The sequence below is a fragment of the Micropterus salmoides genome, unplaced genomic scaffold (assembly GCF_014851395.1).
Source record: "Micropterus salmoides isolate LMB-PRFRI ecotype aquatic unplaced genomic scaffold, ASM1485139v1 Ms_hic_scaffold_2, whole genome shotgun sequence".
Lineage (NCBI taxonomy): Eukaryota > Metazoa > Chordata > Actinopteri > Centrarchiformes > Centrarchidae > Micropterus > Micropterus salmoides.
This window is the reverse complement of record NW_024041150.1, coordinates 39,598,029-39,619,422: the sequence shown is the minus strand read 5'-3', so window position 1 is coordinate 39,619,422 and position 21,394 is coordinate 39,598,029. Positions and strand designations below refer to the sequence as shown.

At 37.9% G+C, this 21,394-nt stretch overlaps 2 protein-coding genes and 1 pseudogene across 5 annotated transcripts in view; all 3 read left to right on the top strand.

The window, feature by feature from the left end:
- LOC119912529 (butyrophilin subfamily 3 member A2-like) overlaps positions 1 to 12,975 on the top strand; it is a 78,002-nt gene extending 65,027 nt beyond the window's left edge. For both annotated transcript variants that reach the window (XM_038731763.1, XM_038731762.1), the window contains exons 5-16: positions 3,218 to 3,349; positions 3,604 to 3,716; positions 3,875 to 3,958; positions 4,317 to 4,367; positions 5,146 to 5,208; positions 5,637 to 5,753; positions 8,162 to 8,239; positions 9,039 to 9,116; positions 10,779 to 10,826; positions 11,969 to 12,115; positions 12,370 to 12,477; positions 12,690 to 12,975. In XM_038731763.1, coding sequence (XP_038587691.1) covers positions 3,218 to 3,349; positions 3,604 to 3,716; positions 3,875 to 3,958; positions 4,317 to 4,367; positions 5,146 to 5,208; positions 5,637 to 5,753; positions 8,162 to 8,239; positions 9,039 to 9,116; positions 10,779 to 10,826; positions 11,969 to 12,115; positions 12,370 to 12,477; positions 12,690 to 12,815 — 1,145 coding nt within the window. In that variant the 3' untranslated portion in view covers positions 12,816 to 12,975. The remainder of the gene's footprint in view (positions 1 to 3,217; positions 3,350 to 3,603; positions 3,717 to 3,874; positions 3,959 to 4,316; positions 4,368 to 5,145; positions 5,209 to 5,636; positions 5,754 to 8,161; positions 8,240 to 9,038; positions 9,117 to 10,778; positions 10,827 to 11,968; positions 12,116 to 12,369; positions 12,478 to 12,689) is intronic.
- The window catches only part of LOC119912524 (trichohyalin-like), a 729,783-nt gene that overhangs the window by 130,480 nt on the left and 577,909 nt on the right, over positions 1 to 21,394 (top strand). The window lies entirely within an intron of this gene.
- The window catches only part of LOC119912537, a 452,474-nt pseudogene continuing 450,508 nt past the window's right edge, over positions 19,429 to 21,394 (top strand).

Here is a 21,394-nt window from a genome sequence, read left to right as displayed (position 1 = left end):
GTTCTTGAAATGAATCTTGGGTTCTAAAAATGACCACTGCCAACCGCAGAACCTCTTTTTTCAGGTGAGGGTTCTTTGTATACTTTATGTGGTTCTTCAAAGTACTAAAGGTTCTTTATTGTTGGTGTTATTTGGTGGCAGATAATAGCATTGATTAATCTGCTGATTATTTTTCTCAATTAATCATTTGGTCTATAAAACTGAAAAATGCCCATCATAATTTCCTTTCTTACACTCTCCTGACGATAGAGTATTTCAAGGTAAAATGTCATGTGTTAGTACAATATAATCAAAGAAAAAGAAAGCAAAAAAGAATAATGCAGTACAGTAGCCTCCCTATCCTGAGATGAGACAAGCACAGAATAAAGACTTGGGGAGAACAATTTAGGTTTAGTTTGTTGTACCACTCAGATTTTTAAAAATATGTTTCTAGGTAATATTGTGCAGATTAATTTTGTGGAAACAGGGGTGGAAGAAGTAGTGAAATATTTAACTTTAAAAAAGGTCCTGCCATAAAAATTGTATTTGAATTTAAAATTTTGCTACAGATCCTTTTCTGCCACGCCACAGACACGCCATTAACCAAAAACTCATAAGTTTTATATATAGGTCTATACACACTTTTCCAATCTGAAACTAAAGTTTGGCTTTTCACACAATGAGTGAGGCGTCCAGGGTGGTGTTGTTAGAGTGAGTTGGTGAGTCTGGCTGGCTGGAGATGGAGAGGAACAGACTGGTTAGGCAGGTAAATCTGAAGATGGAAACAGAGATTAAATGGCTGGAAAGCAACAGAGCAAAAAGGCAAAATTCAGATAGTTATGCCGCGTTCCAGACCGGTCGGGAATTTCCAAGTTGAAATATCCGACTTCCGACCTCAAAGCTTTTCAGGTGCATGACGCCAAATATAAACAGCCTAAATATGGCTGACCGCGGTCAGGAAAAAATATTTCTATGTCAATTTACATGCAGAACAAGTTTTACTATTTGATAATAGTATGCATTATTTTAATTTAATAGGCTACTTTACTTGCCTTTTAGTTTATGGTTTACCATTTACAATGTGTGATTCGACGGGAGCTGCCATGGCTGTGTGACGTCATTCGGCTGCTACTCGTGAAGTCGGTTTATCTACATATTTTTCTTCGAGTTCACGAGTGGGAAACCCGACTTCAAGTGGCGTTTCACTGTCCTTTTTCTAGTTGGAAATATCCCAGTTCCGAGTTGCCTGGAACGCAGCACAACACTGACACACCCACCAGACGAGAGAACATAACATATAGCCCATCTGATTGGCTGTAGCTAACCCACAGCGTCCTAAACAAGCGAATCAAGGGATGCAACAAATACAAGGCAATCAGAGGCAGAGATCTCCGAGCGCTGGCCGAAGACCCGAAGAGTTCCGATGCAGACTTCGGCCGCACATTCTCAGGTGAGTGTGGCACGGAACATTCAACAGGTAGGTCTATTTCGCCTTCGTCTAACATTGCATGTAGAATAGATTAGACACAAAAATAGGTGGGCCTCTGCCTTCTGAATTGATAATAACTAGATAATAGTCATTTTCATGGATTTCACAGTGGAAGAAATGCATTTGAAATGTAAGTCATTTTAACACCTGTGATATAATCAACCGAGATATTGGACTTTGTGACATGGGAAGGGTTCTAGTGTAATTAAAATATCACATGAATATGGCAGCTTCAAAACACATTGTAAATTAACTATGCGGATTTAAAGGCACACGTTTCAAACTGAAAGTGTTTTTTTTCTTAACGATGCAGACAAGAAAATCTGCGGGCCAGAAATGAAAGTATAATAAAAGTATAATGCGGACACCCTGTCAGCATTAGCAGAAATGTTGTCACAACATAAGTAGGAATGAAGGCAAAGCAAAGGTGTTCTCACAGGCTCATTGACTTTTATAAACAAGTGTATCTAATGACTGGATCTATTTTAAGCCCCATTCCCTGTAAATTATCACTGTTATCACTGATTTCCATTTTCAGAGCTCCATGATGCTCCATGGGAAGCCTGTTAAATCTCATCTCACACACCTCAGTGTTTTGGTTTTCTATCTTCTCTTAAAACATGTCTGTAGAGGTAAGTTACATACATAAGTATCTTTAAAGAAGTCTGAGGAAAAGAGTCTTTGTTATTAGAGTTTTGTCTAATCGGAGGAGATGAAGCCTTACAGGAGTCAAGATAACTTCATTTTTGATCATTAAAACAGACATTTGTTTTTTCCAGGTCAGCCTCAGCTGATTGGTCCATCTCAGCCAATTGTGGCAACACTTGGTGATGACATCATTTTACCATGTCATCTGAAACCTGAAGAAGATGCTTCTGGTTTGACGTTGGAGTGGACGAGACCTGACCTGAACCCCAGATTTGTCCATGTGTGGCGTTCTGGTCAGGAACTTGTGGGTAAAAAACATCAATCCTTCGAGGGAAGAACGTCACTCTTCATCGATGAGCTGAAGTTTGGAAACATCTCGCTGAAACTCTCCAAACTGAAACTCACGGATGAGGGAATATACACATGTTTTAGTCCAGCACATGGTCTGCAATCTTTTGTTCAGCTCATTGTTGGTAAGTCTATAATGTTCTTGTTCACTTTGCAGTCTTAAAATGATTTTAGTAATTAACACTGTTTCACTAAGCTAAGGCAAAGTTAATAACCTAGCATTTATTCTGAAATAAATGCCATTTGAAATTCAATAAATTCAATGACTCATTATATATCCACTTTTCAGGACATTTAATTAATTTGTGATGCACTGTAGGAGTTTTCACTTCCAGTAACAGCACTGTTAAATAGTTCCTCTTTCTCAGCATCAGGTGCTGTCTCCTCACCAGTCATAAATTTAGCAGGAATTGTTAAAGCCACCAGTGGAGTGGTGTTACAGTGTGAGTCTGCAGGCTGGTATCCAGAGCCTGAGGTGTTTTGGCTGGACGGTGAGGGAAACCTCCTCTCTGCTGGACCTACAGAGACAGTCAGAGGTCCTGATGACCTCTATACTGTCAGCAGCAGAGTGACTGTGGAGAAGAGACACAGCAACAGCTTCACCTGTAGAGTCCAACAGAAGGACATCAACCAGACCAGAGACACTAACATCCAGGTTACAGGTAGACATTATTAATGATTTACTGTTTGAGTTTCAAACTACATTGGTCAGTTTTATAAAAATGCCAAGTTGTTTTGTTCTTATCATTTCAGATGATTTCTTTGAGGTCCAGTCCAGTTCTCTGTCCACCATTATTGGTTTGGCTGTTAGTTTGGCTGCTTGCATCCTGTTAATGTCTGCAGCGATTGTCTTTTTTGTGTACAAACGGAGACAAAACACAGTCAGTAAGTTACATATTAGTTATTATTAGCAATTGCAGTGCTTTGTGTACTAACTCTCATGAGGAAATGAATGAATGGATTGTTAAATTAGGTAAATTAAATCTCATTTGATCAAAATGTCAGTATTTTAGATGCTATGGTGTGTACTTTTATTTCCAATCAGTGAAATTGTCAGTTATCTTATTTTGTAGCCCATTTTAGACTGAAATGTGATAAGATAGTAAATGTCTTTTATATGTTCATTTTATTTTACACAGAGACTAAGACAAGCTGCTGTGATGAAATTGATGAGGAAGGAAGGAACAACGCTAAAGGAGAGCAACAGCAGCTCATGACAGATCAGAACAGAGAAGGAGAAAAGATTAAACATGTAAGAATGAATTTGATTTCCAGTGAAGAGAAATAAACAAGAGGAGCAGCTAATGATGAGGAAGGAAAATGAATCCGATAAAATGGTGGAGATCAGACCAGATCTCTGTTCATCTCTCTCTCCTCTCAGCAGCAGATGTGTATTTCTTTCTGTCGCAGGTGGTCCATGATGAGAATCAGACGGATGAGATTGTAAATCAAGTTGATGCTCAGAATGAGGATACGGTGGGCGAGAACAGTCAGGTTCAACTCTTTATCTTTATCCTTCTGTGTTATTGAGATGTCTCTTCTCTGCTGTTTGATGTATATTAAATAGTTTTAATGGTATTATCTTAGATGTTATGTAAATGTGTATCATATAAAGTCCCCTTAACTGGACTTCAGGACCACAGACACTGCTTTGAGAAGCTCAGCCGTGCACATGAAGTCACTCTTGAGTGACGTCTCATAAAGCAACAACAAATTTAAAAGCAAATATATAAAAAAGGCCAGTTTACCTTAACCCTACCACTAAAGCAGAAACGAGGTGTCATTGTTTGCAGTGATCACTCACATGCTTTATTAAATGAACATGTTTGTCTTTATCTCTTCTCACTCCCAGACTGAGAGAAATCAAGCTGCACCAGCCAAGTCCTGGTACTTGTTTCCTCGGGTAAGCGATTGCAGTATAAGTACAATAATACAATCTGAGATTTCCTAATATATAATTTACGTTGTAACCTAGAAATTACATTTATATAGCAAATACATTTTGAAGGCAACATAATTCCAGCTGGATTACATTTGATAGTAACATCTTGAAACTAATGATGAAATGAATGTATCAGTGAAATGTTCAGTCCCAACATATTTCATTTGTTTTCCACAAACATATTAGATCTTGCAGTACAATATTTGCAAGATGAAACGTTTTATTGTGACGTGAAGGCTCTAAAAGCACTTGGTGCAGGTGAGAGAAAGACAGAGAGAAAGCAGTCTGGTTTAATTCAGAAAAGTTCTGAATTAAACCAGGTCAGAAGAGACACAAAATATTTTATTAACATTTCCCCCATATTCAATCTTTCTCCAAATGCAACAATGTACTTTTGTTGGATTAACGTGCTAACCCATGTCGCTGTAGTCAAAGTAGGGCCACCATCCACACCGACCACTTTGCTAAGCCTACAGAGAGGAACATACATGCGGTGCTTCAGTCATTTAAAGAAACGCTGCCTCTGAACATAAACAAAACATTAAAGTAGGAAATGCAATGTAAACTATGCAAATGTATTTTCTAGGAGACCTGGTTGAAAATAAAAACAGAGGAAATGTATCGTCGTTAATTATCCTTTTTGTGTCTGTTATGACATTCAGTAGTATGTTTGCGGACAAGACCTAAAGAAGTGTCCCTCATATTTTGCCTAATCTCTCTCCTTCCCTGCTTTTCTCAGTGCTTATTCAGGAACAACAAGCGGCCCCAGGAGGAGCAGCAGAGGAGAGGGGAGACTGACAAGGTTCATCTTTCCATTTTGTTTTATATAAGACTTCTTTCAATCTTTCTTCTTGTTTAGTTTCAGTTCTCCTGCAAATGTGTCCATGCTCTACATCATCTATAGTTCATTTGCATGTTTAAAGTGACACATTTCAAGACCCAAGAACTTATAGACGTCTTTTTAAAAACTGTTTTGATTTCAGATATGATTATTTGGGATTTAGGAGCTGCTTAAAAGGTGCTGCTAACATAACAGATATAGAGCAGATAGAAATGAATTTAACCAGGTTTTACAGTTAAAGTTATTTTGAGTGGCAGACTAATGAAACATGTCATATCAGTTAAAAATGTTTATAATCAATTTTAATAAAGTTAGGAAATGTCATAAAGTATCAAGGTGATGTTATGTTTGATTTGTAGAGGATAAACATCCATCTGTCTGTCTGTTAGCTGGAGGACAACAAACAAGCAGCTGACACAGAGGGGAGGAAGAGCAGTGATGAGCTGAAGGAGGCAAATCCTGAACTGGAGAACAAGAAAGCAGACATCAGCCAGCTTAAGAGACATGTACACACACACACACACACACACACACACAAACACACACCGGTAAAGCAAACTCAACAATGGCTTAAACTGATCACAAACAGATATTAAAAGGTGCAATGAGTTATAATCTACACTACCGTTCAAAAGTTTGGGGTCACATTGAAATGTCCTTATTTTTGAAGGAAAAGCACTGTACTTTTCAATGAAGATAACTTTAAACTAGTCTTAACTTTGAAGAAATACACTCTATACATTGCTAATGTGGTAAATGACTATTCTAGCTGCAAATGTCTGGTTTTTGGTGCAATATCTACATAGGTGTATAGAGGCCCATTTCCAGCAACTATCACTCCAGTGTTCTAATGGTACAATGTGTTTGCTCATTGGCTCAGAAGGCTAATTGATGATTAGAAAACCCTTGTGCAATCATGTTCACACATCTGAAAACAGTTTAGGTCGTTACAGAAGCTACAAAACTGACCTTCCTTTGAGCAGATTGAGTTTCTGGAGCATCACATTTGTGGGGTCAATTAAACGCTCAAAATGGCCAGAAAAACAGAACTTTCATCTGAAACTCGACAGTCTATTCTTGTTCTTAGAAATGAAGGCTATTCCATGCGAGACATTGCTAAGAAATTGAAGATTTCCTACAACGGTGTGTACTACTCCCTTCAGAGGACAGCACAAACAGGCTCTAACCAGAGTAGAAAAAGAAGTGGGAGGCCGCGTTGCACAACTGAGCAAGAAGATAAGTACATTAGAGTCTCTAGTTTGAGAAACAGACGCCTCACAGGTCCCCAACTGGCATCTTCATTAAATAGTACCCGCAAAACACCAGTGTCAACATCTACAGTGAAGAGGCGGCTGCGGGATTCTGGGCTTCAGGGCAGAGTGGCAAAGAAAAAGCCATATCTGAGACTGGCCAATAAAAGAAAAAGATTAAGATGGGCAAAAGAACACAGACATTGGACAGAGGAAGACTGGAAAAAAGTGTTGTGGACGGATGAATCCAAGTTTGAGGTGTTTGGATCACAAAGAAGAACGTTTGTGAGACGCAGAACAAATGAAAAGATGCTGGAAGAATGCCTGACGCCATCTGTTAAGCATGGTGGAGGTAATATGATGGTCTGGGGCTGCTTTGGTGCTGGTAAGGTGGGAGATTTGTACAGGGTAAAAGGGATTCTGAATAAGGAAGGCTATCACTCCATTTTGCAACGCCATGCCATACCCAGTGGAGAGCGCTTGAGTGGAGCCAATTTCATCCTACAACAGGACAATGACCCTAAACACACCTCCAAATTGTGCAAGAACTATTTAGAGCAGAAGCAGGCAGCTGGTATTCTATCGGTAATGGAGTGGCCAGCGCAGTCACCAGATCTGAACCCCATTGAGCTGTTGTGGGAGCAGCTTGACTGTATGGTACGCAAGAAGTGCCCATCCAACCAATCCAACTTGTGGGAGCTGCTTCTGGAAGCGTGGGGTGCAATTTCTCCAGATTACCTCAACAAATTAACAGCTAGAATGCCAAAGGTCTGCAATGCTGTAATTGCTGCAAATGGAGGATTCTTTGACGAAAGCAAAGTTTGATGTAAAAAAGATCTTATTTCAAATACAAATCATTATTTCTAACCTTGTCAATGTCTTGACTCCATTTTCTATTCATTTCACAACGTATGGTGGTGAATAAGTGTGACTTTTCAGGAAAACACAAAATTGTTTGGGTGACCCCAAACTTTTGAACGGTAGTGTATATTTTGATAATAACGTTATAATTAGCCAGTTGATTCTCTGCAGGTCATTAATCAGTTTCTCAAACAGAGAAAGCTGAGAAAGACTTGACAGAGGTTCATCTTTTCATCCAAATCAATTTTTTTGGCTTCTCCATGTGACATTGATTAGTTGCAGGGACCAACATGATCAAATTAACCATGAGAGAAAATCTGAGACACCAAACAACTGAAACTGGACTCACGTGGCTCTGTAACACAAACGTGTAGCAGAGAATCTCTGTTGTCCTGTGACAGAAAATATGATAAAGATTAGATTTTGTTGATGATTCTTCTTGACATGCTCACCAAAGGTCCAACTAGAAACCTGCTGCTTTTTATTTTTTGGGACATTTTCTGCCTTTATTAAAAAGGACAGTGGATAGAGCTGAAAGTTGGAGAGAGAGAGATAGGGGCCGACATGCAGCAAAGGGCCACTGGCTGGATTTGAACCTGGGACACTGCAGTAACGACTCAGCCTTTTGTGCATGGGGTGTGCACTCTACCAACTAAAATGAAGACTTTTCACCTCTTTTATACTCAAATTCAAATGTTGCTCAAGTCAGACCATGAAGTACCTACCTGTCATGTCTTACTGTTTATCTTAACTCACATACTTTAATAAGAGAAACATTCTCTCATTTTTCTCTCCCCTCTCAGGTGGACAGCCTGCCGGCTGATGTCCAGAGGCTCAGTGAGGAGAAGAACCAAATTGAGTTGGAAACCAAGACAAAAGAGGTTCATTTTTTATTGAAATTGTTTCCACCCACCTATTGGTTGTTTTAGTTTAGATACTTTATTATATCTTATTTAAATGTCTACCAACATAAACCACATAAAGAGTCAACATATTTTAAAAATACAAAATGAAATTGAAGACATTGGGTTTTGTCAACTTTGGATTTACTCCTTCATTGTTTGGACGGATGCCCACTGTTGTGTAAAATCAACCACTTTCTCTTCTTTAAATATATATATATTTTTTTAAATAAAATGTTAACTTCTGATTTGAAAATAAATATAAAGAAAAGCATTTTACTAGTAACCATTTTGTTTGCCACAAACAAGATGACAGAACACAGAAATTAGCATAAATCATTGTAATATGAAAGTAGAAATATTTCATGTTTTACATGTTATAAAGGCTACACATGAACAAAGAAATATATTCCTTTGATTGCCTAAAACAAATTCAGTCAAATAGCGGTTTAAATTCGCTTTTGAACAACCTGTTGAGCTGCTTCAAAGCATTTTCATCATTCACAGATATCCAGGAAATCCATTCTATTTAACCAGGGTTTAGAGGAAAAGTGTTATGTCATCAGTAGAAAAATGACATCTAATATTATGTATAATATCAAGAAAAGTCATCAGTATCTAGGTGATTAAACAATATTAAGTTTGTTTTCTGAGCAGGACCTCATTCAGAACATTAGGCTCTTCTGACATTCAGATCAAAACTAACAGGTGCTTGTGTATTTCTTGTGCATCTATGTATGTGCGTCTTGTCTCTCTCCATCTCTCTTGTGTCTCCCAGATAGAGAAACTGCAGGAGGAGACCAGAAGCAAGAAACCTGAGAAGGAAGTGAAGAAGAAAAAGGGGATACTGTCTATGGTTTGTGTTTTTTAAAGGGGCATTATGTAGTCGTTTTTAGATTGCAACCAGGTATATGCTCGTACGCAAAGCAAAATCCGCTCATGAGCTTCATGCAACGTGCTGGAAACTCATGTCAACTCTCACCGCAACGTTTCAGTAATAATTTGAACTAATCCATGCTGCTTGCATGATAAAGTTACGTTGACTGCATTTAGCTGACATCACACATCAGTGTTAGCCCACCTGCCGCTTTTCAGTCACCAACGTTATTTGTTTATCTTTCACCAGAGGCTCAGCAATGTGAGCTCAGCAGAGAAAGCTGAGAAAGACCTGAATGAGGTTCATCTTTTCACCCAAATCAATCTTTTTTTGTCTTCTCCATGTGATATTGATTAGTTGCAGGGACCAACATGATCAAATTAAAGGGGATATATGTAAGTTTTTCAAAGAAATTACTTATTAATAAATGAAATTTTTATTGCCTTATTGTCAGTGGACTCAAAGCTCACTTAGGAATGAAGCACACGCCTGTTTTCTCTGTTGCTTGCATCAGCCACTGCTCACTACTCAGACTCAGCTCTGTGCGTGCTCCCGATCCTCTCAGACTACAGCGACAACACGGCAGCTAACGACATGCAGTCCACTCACACTACACTAAAGTTACTTACTGCGGTCTAGCAGTTATAAAGTGTGACACAATCTGGTTAGAAAATCCAATGAAGCTCACTACCCGTATCGTTATCAACCAGCACATGTAGCTGTCCTGACTTTGCTGAGCCTCCGGTGAAAGATACACAGATAATAGTTGCTGAAAAGCAGCAGGCGAGCTAACGCTGTAGCACGTCAGCTAAATGCAGTAAATGTAACGTTATCATGTAACAAGCATGGATTAGTTCAACCTGCAGCTGACAAAATATTTCTGTAACGTTACAGTGGGAGTTTACCTGAGTTTCCAATATATTGTGTGAAGCTGTCTCCCTGTCTGTCTATAGCCGCTGTCACTGCCTTTTTTCCGGGAAGAATGTGCCGATATGCGTTTCGCTGCGCTGAATGAAGTAACGTTACGGAGCTGGTGTTGATCTGCCACTGAGACGGGAATGTTGAAGTAAGAGAGCCTGAACAGGTCTGAGTGAAATGCCACAGCCTGTATTGCTGGTGTTTCTGCGTTTATTGCAGGATTTCTGTATGAAAGCGGTTGTGTTTCGGATTATGTTCACTCATGAGTTCAACCGAGCACGCGTACGAACACACGCCCGGTAGCAATCTTAAAACCACACCGCTAGTGGCTGCTGGAAACTACAGTACATAATGCCCCTTTAACCATGAGAAAAAATCTCTGACACCAGACAACTGACGTGCCACTGTAACACAAACGTGTAGCAGAAAATCTCTTTATTGTCCTGTGAGAGAAAAATGATAAAGATTAGATTTTGTTGATGATTCTTCTTGACATGCTCACTTTAAGACATTCAGTTAGTGTTATTTTCTAATTACATGATGAATTCATCAGTTAGTAGTGTGCTGGTTGTTTCACCTGAAACCAAATTATGTGCACATTAACAGGTAATAAATCAAAACCTCCAGCCAATAAGCAATGATTTGTCATCCATTCCAGGATATTATGTGCAATAAATAAAACTAAAAGCCTCATGCTGTCTCTCTCCTTCTCTCTTTTCTCAGAAGACCAGAGGAAAGAAAGCTGAGAAAGATGTGAAGAAGCCAAAGAAGGTGCAGACCAAGGTTCATGTATTCTAACCTGAAGTATTGTTATTAATTTAACTGCTTTTCTACTTTCTTTTAATGTCACAAATTATTGATATCCATCTGAAACCAAGACAACTCAAACTACATGAGAGCAAATCTGAGACACCAAATAACAGTTTCTTAGACTGAATAGACCCGAGTGTCATATGCTGTACCCCCTCTTCACCTATGAGTATGTAGCCTCCCAGACCAACACCAGGATTATAAAATTTGTAGACGACACCACCGTCATCACTGGTGGGGAGGAGACAGCATACAGAAGAGAGGTGGACTGTTGGCCTGGTGGCAGGAAAATGACCTCTTAATGCAGAAAAGATCAAGGAGAAGATTATTGATCCTACGGGGAGGAGGAAGTAGCAGCACAAGCCGATACACATCTGGGAAACATAGGTGGAGAGGGTGAAAACCTTTAGATTCCTCAGAACCCACATCAGCGAAGACTTTACCTGGTCTCACAACAGCTACCAGCTTTCGAAGAAAGCACAACAGAGACTGTAGCTCTTAAAAAGGCTGAGGAAATTTTGCACGTGAAACCAAAATCCTCAGTAACTTGCACAGTTACCTGCACAAATGCACGGTTGAAAGTGCGATCACCAGCTCAATCACAGTGTGGTGTGGAAACTGCACTGCTGAGGACAGGAAGGCTCTCTAGCGTGTGATTAAAAACTGCACAGTACCTCTCTGGAGCAGCCTTCCCATCACTCATTTACAAACAAAACAAAAAGACACTCAAACAGCTTCTACCCATGGCCATCAGACACTTGAACAATAAATCAAACACCACCTCCATCACTCTCCATCACTCCTTTCTGTCCCGTCTGTAGCACAACACACACAGCCTCACCTTTTGCGCTCAGGTTTTGTTTCCAACTATGCTGCACCTTATTTTATTCTGCAGTCTGTAGCCTATATATTGTTGTTTATTGTATTTAATATTTTTATGTATTGTGTATTTATATATCGATATAATTACATTATAATACATATTTATTTTTTAAGGGAGACTTGCAAAGTAAGCCGTTGTGTTTTTTTTACTGAGGGAATGACAATAAACTTCTTGAATCTTAAATTATTCTTAATGTGTGTGTGTGTTGTCTCCCTCTCAGCAAGGGCCGGAGTGTGATAGTCCTCAGTTCCAGCAGCAGGACGATACTGACTCAGCCAGTCCGCAGGACATGTCAGCGGGACATGTCATTGAGGTTGATGTCGACAAATCGAGGATATTTATTCGTCTCAGAAACATGTCCAGTGAGGTAATGGTGTTTAAGTGTGGATGAACATTGTGTGAGTGATATATAAGCATGTACAATATGAATAACAGGAATTAACCAGGGATATTGCAAATATCAAAGCTAATGTCATTTACCCCAGAATCTATTTTTTTTCTTGTTTTAATGTAAAGAGGGAGGTGACCAACCCTCATTTATAAACACAATGGATTTAACACACACTGTAACTGTAACTGTTTCTCTAATCTTCCCTCTTGCGGCCAATTTCCTGCCTGTAGGACCAAGAACTGGGAGGCTGGATGTTAAAAGTACAAATCAACAACAAAGAACCCATCTTATACACATTTGAGAAATCATTCAAACTCAGTCCTGGAAAACCTCTCACTGTGAGTCTTTAATTCTCAATGTATGTTGTTGCGTTTCTTCCTTTTCTTTCATCCTTCTTTCTCAACTGTTTGTTGAGGTCCAATTGAAATAAAAGAAAATCATATGGAACTAATAGTAGATAAAAATAACATGCTATAATAAAGTTATTGTAACTTTTAATGTAATGATTTAAATATTATTCTTGTAAGTCTGTGGCCTTTGCATTTTACAGATGTGGGTTCAAGGTTTTGGTAGCCATTTCCCTCCTACTGACCTGAAGTGGAAGGACCTGAAGTCCTGGAGTCCTGGAGACAAACTGCAGGTCTTCCTCATCAAGGAAGTGTATTCTGTCCATTAAGGACTCTGATATTTCTCAAACCAAATATTTTAACTCTATTCATGGCATTGTATCCCTTTATTACAGAAACGTGAAACACATTTTCATAATATATATATATATATATAGAGAGAGAGAGAGAGAGAACTAATAAATAAATAAAGATTTGATTTTTTAAAAAGTTTGATGAGTGATATTTATATTTTGCTAAATTATTTGTTTGTTTATGGAAACTACACAACCTTTGTTTCATGTGTATACATTTTCTATTCAAGGAAACAAATACATTAATTAACTTAATTCAATATTATAATTTTTTTTTTTTTATAGAAGTAAAACAGTGGCTCCAGCGGTAGGAAGTGAACATTAATCACTATTGATTAGAAATTGTGCCATATAAGGAAAGTTTAGTTATTATGGAAGATTCAGGTTGAGAAATCATGTCGAATTTGAGGTTCAACTTTTTGGAGTATAGAGTTGTACCTGTGTGGAAGCTAAGCAATTTACTGCTGTGGACAGATTCAGCAGCAAAATGTGTTTTAGCCACTTAATATTTTAAAGATCGCCACTCCCCCAAACGCGTAGGACAGCTACGGTGGCCGATGCAGAACAAAAGATGTCATCGTCTGAGACAGTAGAGAGTAGCCAATGGGATTTCTTTAGATATATTAAGACATTATATATACTTATAACCACATGTGATTGCGAATGTTATTGTTACTTGTTCGCCAAATAACAGTAACTAATCCTGTTTTCTCAATCAAGGCCCTGAGCAGCAGATATGCTGAGATGCTTTGTTTACCTTGCTGTGTCGCAGGAGGGCAGCAGTCATGAATAGTGAAATAGGTTATGGATTTTAATTCATATGGACTCTTGATCATGCAGACCAGATGCAATGCTCTAGCAGGTAACTGTCTCCACTACTGAATGTGTTTAAATCAGCAATGTCAAATATTCTTTCAGTGGGTGATGGTTGACATGGAATTTTGGTTAACTTCTCAAACAGAGAATGGGGGTTTGGTTAATAGTCGAATGTAATGAATTAAAATTAAATTGATCAAAAACTGCTGTGAAGAGATTTGGCCCACAGCAAAGAAATGTTGTTAGTGATTCTCTCCATATTTTTTTTTGCAGTCAGAGTATAATATTATAAATGGCGACCTGGAAACTGAGCCCAAAGTTCATGTTGATCATAACGACAGAGACACACTGTGGAACTAGTGTCTATTTTAGCCTGTTGTTAGTCAGTGTACCATCAACCATGTCTGGTTTGATTCAGCATTTTACTTAAAAGAGTTTTTTATTTATTCAAATTTAAGCATTAATGTTATTTTTTCTTCATGAATGAGTTTGTTTGCTTAACCAGAGGTTTTAATGGTGAGTTTGTTATGGTCCAACACTCAATAACTACTTGTAGAAGAAATAAATTGCATGGAGCAGTTGATTAAACAGTCAAAGTGAAGGTCAGGAGGTATTTGGTCTTCATCTTACATTTAATCTACGGCATCCTTAGATTAGAAAATATTGTCAGGTGTCAATATATTGTCTATTTATAGATTTGTGTCCATCCAGATCCAAAATGTATTTCAAATGTAAATCACTTATAACTGAATTGTTTTCAATGTTATTTGAAACAGATCATTGTGACAGTGAGTCTTTATTGTGATTTAATGTGCTAGAGATATTGGCAAATATGTTTGACTCAAAACCCAGTCCAATAAGGTAATGTTGTTTATGTGTGGATGAACACTGTGTGAGTACTACATGAGCATGTACCATAAGTTGTGTAGCTAGACAGCCTATCACGTCCCTCGGGGTCTTTGCAGACATTTTAATAGTGTGGTGTTTTTAAATAGGCATAGCTGCTGATTCGGTAACATCTGTGACACACACCCACAAAACTGGAGGAAGGACACCTCGAAGCGGAAATCTTAGCAAACCGGTCAAAACGTTTTGAGGCTGAACGTGCACTTGACTTTCTCCCAGGCAGCTCGCAGCGGAACGGATTTAACTTTACCTTGAATAATTCTAGCCTAACAGTCGCAGGCTGAACGGACATTTTACCTCTTCAGTATGCTTCGTGTAACATTTATTTCAGTAGACATTAATTCATAGCTCATAATTTCAAAATGAATGAGCTTTTAGTAATTTGAACAGGACGCCTGCAAGTTTGTTGAGTCTTGGTCATCTTATATGAATTATTACTGACATGGACTTTGTACAATGGAGGGGGTTTGATAACTCTGTCAGCATTAAAACACTTTAATTTACTAAGAAACAGTATTTGCCACAAAGTTGTAACAGACAAAAGAAGCAAAAATAGATCATTCCACTGAATGGGTGCCATTTACACAAAATGTATAAATATGCATACAAATTAATTTAAAAATACTTTTTATTATTAAACAAAGTGCCCTGCACATTAATGTATTTGCAAATGCAAGATAAAGCAATTTAAACATTAATAAAAATGATCTAGAACACTGAAAATTAGCATTTGTTACCGGTCCCCAGTCCCTCAAACTACACTCTACATTGTAATATCATAATTAAAAAATTTGAGAAATCTAGTTTTGTGACTCCATGTACCATCTATGCTTTAAACATTTTTTCTTCATAAAATGTTTGTAATATTTGAGTTAAAATGCACATTTTAGTTGTGTCCCCAATACATTCCCCCCTCTAACAAAATTGGAACATTCCACAGGTCCCATGTTTAAGAGAAAGTTGCATCATCTGCATCTTCTGAAGGTCATGGGAATTTTATTTTCTTTATATTAAATTATATTGTAACTATGACGGAGCAGGTCAGTTACAGTATTCGTTCCAGTTACCTAAATTATTTCTTAGACTTAATTGTTTATTTTAAAAATAGAAATTTGTGGTGAATCACTAGAAAGTGCTCAGTGTCCTTGTGCTGTTACCATGGACACCATGTCACTATATTTCATGTATTTGCTAATTCTGTGCTAAAAACTAAGTCCTGTTACTCAAATACACTCTCTTCACCTCCTTAGGGGCGTGTCCAGAGGGGAACTTTCAGATTCTTCATGGGCTCTATTCTAAATCCATAGTGAAGAGTATCATATGAAACTAGATGACCTAATGCATCCATTGGTACTGTGCATTTCTTTGCATGTGGTATAAGTTTTTTTTCCCCCTAGTGTATTTGAATATTTCTGCATACTGGTAGCCATTGCTCATTCCTGTGACCCTGTGCTTATTCCTGTTACTAAATTGTTTAGTTTTTTCATAAAAAACAAGATAACCCACTATTTTTTTCTCTTATGATTGGTCAATCACTTATCCCAATTGTTTAATTAATTACATGATAAAAACATTGATAAACCTGAGGTTTCGGTCTCCTTCAAAACAAACAAAAAAGGTGTTGCATGCATATAAATTACATTTTTAAATTGTCAGTTTTTGAACATGTAACCAACCATTTATTTAAAATAAACACTTTCTTTAGGTAAAAACAAAGGCATTATTTGACCTGCTTTTAAACATGGTTTCAAAATGACACATAAGTTTTGGTAACAGGACTGAGAAAAATGCAGCCATCTTCTGCTTAGAAACCTTGTAAAAGTTTAAATACAGTTGCCCGAGAGTGACCATTATATATTTTAAATAGTTTAATGTGTGTGTTATTAGATTCAGTCTTGAAAAAACATAAAAAACTAAGTTTATTTTGGAATGGTGACAACAGCCAAATAGCACACATTCGGTGGAATAAAAGAACAATGTTTCTCTTTCAGTGTAACAGACTATAAACTCAATCCTGAGCAGACTTCAAAATAAAACAATTTCATTCATTTCAATTTGGGATTGAGCAATAAAATGAGTCAACAGACAAGAAAGGGGAAAATATGTATTTTTTGAAGTCTCAGAATTGTTTTCTGAAGTTCAAGAGACTGTCCAAAAAAATAATGTTTCCATGGTTTCTGTCCATTTTCCAAACTGCAGGATGTTTCACCAGATGGCTGGACTCTCCCTTCAATATCCGCTCAGAACCATCAGTTTTTGTCATTGTCTATCATACTTTTGTACAGATAAACTCACACACAAATATGATTGCAAAAAAAGAATTGGTATTTTTTTTATCTGAAAGACTTCTCTGAAAATAAAGCCACATATCATATAGCAAGAAAAACACGTTTGAGCTGTGTGGAAGCATCATCCGCTTTAAAAGTTGTGCTGTCATTCTGTGGGAAACATTGTGTTTACAAACAATAATTGGGATTCATGTTGATAAATATGGGTATGCAGGAGGGTGATTGTAAGCAAACATTCTCAATATCATAACCCTTTCCATTATTTTGTGACTGGTAGGTCTACCCTATCTGCATTTTTGCTATCTTGATTATGAAGGACTGATACCTTTCACCGTGTTGTCCACCTTTAGATGGCCTGAATTAAATCATCCAGTGCTTAAAGTGGAAAAAAATAGGTGCCAGTACTCTCTCAAGTCAGTAATCAGTTTTTGGACAATGCACATTTGTTTCTTCTATATTTCAGTTGCATTGAATGTTTCCCTTTTGTGCATTGTTTGATTTGTTATTCAACATTTCTTGTTGCTGTTTTTCAGAAAACTTTTACCAAAAACCTTCAAAACATGATGGAGACATTCTGATTCTGACCTGTCCCCAGCGTCCCCAGTGTAAATGATACTTCAGTAAAAGTATGTAATTATTACAGAGAATCATTATCAAGGTAAAAGTAGCGTCGCGCTGACTCTTAGGCTATTAATAATTGTGAAAAATGAACCGCTTTGTTTCCTTTAAAGATATATATTGTTGTGGTTTCGGGCAGAACGGACCCAAACGCAACGCTTGTCAGTTTGGAAAAGAGGTTTATTGAGGGAAAAAGGGAGAGACGGGAGGGGAAAAGGGGAAAGTTGGCCGCCGGGGGGCCGAGGAGCTGGCGGGGCTGGAGAGGTTCAAGTGAGGAGGCCGAGGCGAGAGGGGCGAGGAGCGCGGAGGGAAGCCGGGGGAACGCCGCGGAGGCGAGGCGAGAAGGCAGGTAGGCCAGAACAGCTGACTGACAAAACAGAAATGCGAGAGGAAGGACAAAGAAACAAAAGAACACAGGGCACTCACCGTCAGCCGGGCTGCCACCGTAACTTATATTTATATTATAATGTAAATTTATGAACAAAATTAAATTCCTTTGATCGCCTAAACTTCATTCACAAACTATACTATCCTGCACACTGAGGTTTCTTGTGTTTAGAGTCAGTTAGAAGTCAAACTCTCTGAAGGACTTTTTTGAACAACTGTTATAAAACTCCATGTTAGAGAAATTCAAACAGACTTATTTGGGGTTTGGGAGGAGCTGCTTGAAACGTGTTGCCATCATTCACAAATAAAGAGCAGATATATTGTATTTATTCAGGTTTTAGAGCAAGTAATGTCGTTTATTTTAGACTAGTGAAACGTGATATTTTGAAAACATGAAGCAGAAACATCACTTTATTGAGTGTTGCTGGTGTAACAGATGAACAATCTAGCAATAAGTGAAACATGTTTAGTCTGAAAGCTCAAAAACTGACCTGTTAGAAAGACAAAGGATAAATGAATTAAACTGTAAATCAAAATCTGAGTGTGTGTGTGTTTTTGCTGGATTGAATATTTATGTTAAAATGTTTTGTCCTTTACAGACTTACTTTATGTCACAGTTATCTTCTGGATGGAGTTTCCAGCTCAGTGATTTTATAAATCCTCAGACTTGATATTCTCTGTTTTTGTATGACTTCAATGTTTTGTCACAGTTTGGTCGTGTCTGCTCTGTGATCTGATCCTTCTTTGAGTCTGTTTTCCTGTTTCTGTGTTTGATAGGGTTTGGTTTTGTATCAGCGTGCTCGTCCTGTTCCTGGTTTTGAACTTTTCTGTGCAGAATTGATTGTGCAGCCAAATTTTTTACTGAAATTACACAATATTTTTGTCTTATTTGTTTTTTGAATATAAAGTTTGTACAGACGTTTCATTATCTTGCTTTAATATAATAAACAATTACATAAGTTCAACAGTGCCTCCGGCTGCAGGAAGTGAACATTAAGGACTCTGGATTTTATTTCAGGACCAGTCAAGACCATAACTTTGGGAATATCAATAAATTGCTTTTGCATTGTCTGATTTATTTGTTAACATCCAACTTTGATTGGATGTGAAATAATTGCTTCAAAGGCAACCAATAACCCTAATTTAAAATGTGTATATATATATATATATAAATTAGGGTTATATATATATTGATTAGCCTAGTTCACACTACACGATTTTTAGCTAGATTAGGTGGTTTATTAGAGGCTGTTTGTACGTGCGTGCATTAGCAGGACGGCCGTGGTGGATTATACTGTAGACTGTTCTAGTGGGCCGGTCTGGATCACAGTCCAGGGCCATTTTTTACTCCCAGTCCAACATGGAAGTTGGAAATGCATTTGCAATTTCAAACTAAATCTACTGCATGAGCAAGTTGCAGTTGGTAAACCAGAGTGAAGATCCCAGTCTACCCTCGGTGTCTTTGCAGACAGGAAACAATCCTTCATACTTGTCACTGCTGATTGGGTAACAGCTGACACTCGCTGCAAAGGCAAGCAAGGAAATATGTCGTTCAACCAGGCGTCACCTGAAACCCCATCAAACCGGTCCAAAACTTTTGAGATTAAATGTGCCCATGACTTTCTCTAAGGCTGGAGGGGCGTGACAGTGTCAGTTTTTAACTAACTTTACCTCGATTAATAATTTGGCTTAACAGTCGCAGTCGGTGAACCAACAACAGGTACGTCAAATTCTGAATGTGTCATTTTAAATAATTAATATCAAGTCATGTCAAAATGGATCCGCTTTAGAGCTTTAGTCATTTGAACAGGACGCCTGAGAGTTTGACAGCAACCTGTCAGATAGACCTGTCATTTTAGATTAATTATTAGCCCACTGGCACTTTGTACAATGAAAGGTTTTAATGAAACGAGTGAGATTCAGACCTTTTTTAAAATTTACTAAGGTGCAGTCTTTGCCACAACAAAAGTTAAACTATTTCTACTACACAGATTTTTCTGTCTGTGTTGACAAAGCGAAAGTAAAAGTCACCACATGTTTCATTATAGTACTGTCGGTGAAGTTCAGTGAAGTCTGTAAGGCTTTGTTTAAATTCAAACAGAGAACATAATATTTTATATATAGCCTATATATGTGTTTTGTGTGTATGTAAATACGTAACTAATTAGTAATTTATTTATTTATTTTTATTAGAACTACTGTATAAGCAACATAAGCAGAACATATCAAATCACACGAGTTCAAGAGAGTCTTTTCCACACAATAATGTTTCCATGGTTTCTGTCCATTTTCCAAACTGCAGGATCACCAGATGGCTGGACTGTCTCTTCAATATCCACTCAGAACAATCAGTTTTTTCATCGTCCATCTTCTATCACACTTCTGTACAGGTAGACTTACACACTAAAATAACTTTCATTTTTGGTTCACAGCTGGTTTCTGCTGACCACTAATGATAAATAAACTACCGTAATACTTGATACCTTACTTGATGTACTTTGGACAACTGCGCCGATACAGGTGGATGTATTTTAAATAAAGGGTGTATAACCTACAAGTAAGGAAAGATGATTCCTGCTTCGTTTTGAAAGAGCTGGATCCATCCATACCGGTTGAAATGGGCATTACCCATTCTGATAGTAGGCTACTGTTCACTAGGCATTGTTACAGTATAGGCCAAACTTAAAAAGTTCTTGAGGTGAGCTGGTAGGCTACTCACCGGTACCGACCTGTGCTTTTTACACACAGCTGGTATTTCTTACAAGACCCACCTTATACTCTGTCTTGCTGACCTAGCTGAGGAGTGGATCTTTTGCTGCCTTCCAGCGCTGTGAGAGTGAAATACAGCTGTTGTGTTTATGAACATGTGTTCATATATGCGTGTGCAACAAATGAATCTCAGCTTGCAGCAGCAACCTCTGTGGGAACCAGTCCACACCCATTTTAGTATCCAAGACAATGATTATCTAGTCTCTTTGTCAAGATCATCAGAATCAGAATCAGCTCTATTGCCAGGTGTGTCTACACATACAAGGAATTTGACTCTGGATTGTACAATGCTCACGATGCATACTTATACAATAAGACAATATAGTCAAACACAGGCTAGTACAGAGAACATATATATACACACTATGAACAAAACAGACACATCGAGACAATAGTGCAATGAGCAGAGTGCAAAAGATGCAGGAGAAAATCATTAATTATTATTACCATTATTGTTATTATTAAGTACATGTCAGAGGTGGTTGTAATATACAGGTGCACATACACATACAAGCATACATGTACACAGTGTGATGAGTGCAAAAGATGCTGGAATAAATAAGTATTATCTGCAAGGGATATGTACATGAGGTAGGTGGATTTGGTATACAGTATGTACAATATTATTTATTGAGGATCTAGCACAACAGGCAGAAGAAGAAGCAGGAAAGACCAACCTGAAAGACCTATACCTAACTTTAAGAAAGCTCACAGGCAAATTCAGACACGCACAGGCACACGTTAAAAACTCACAGGGTGTACTCCTCATAA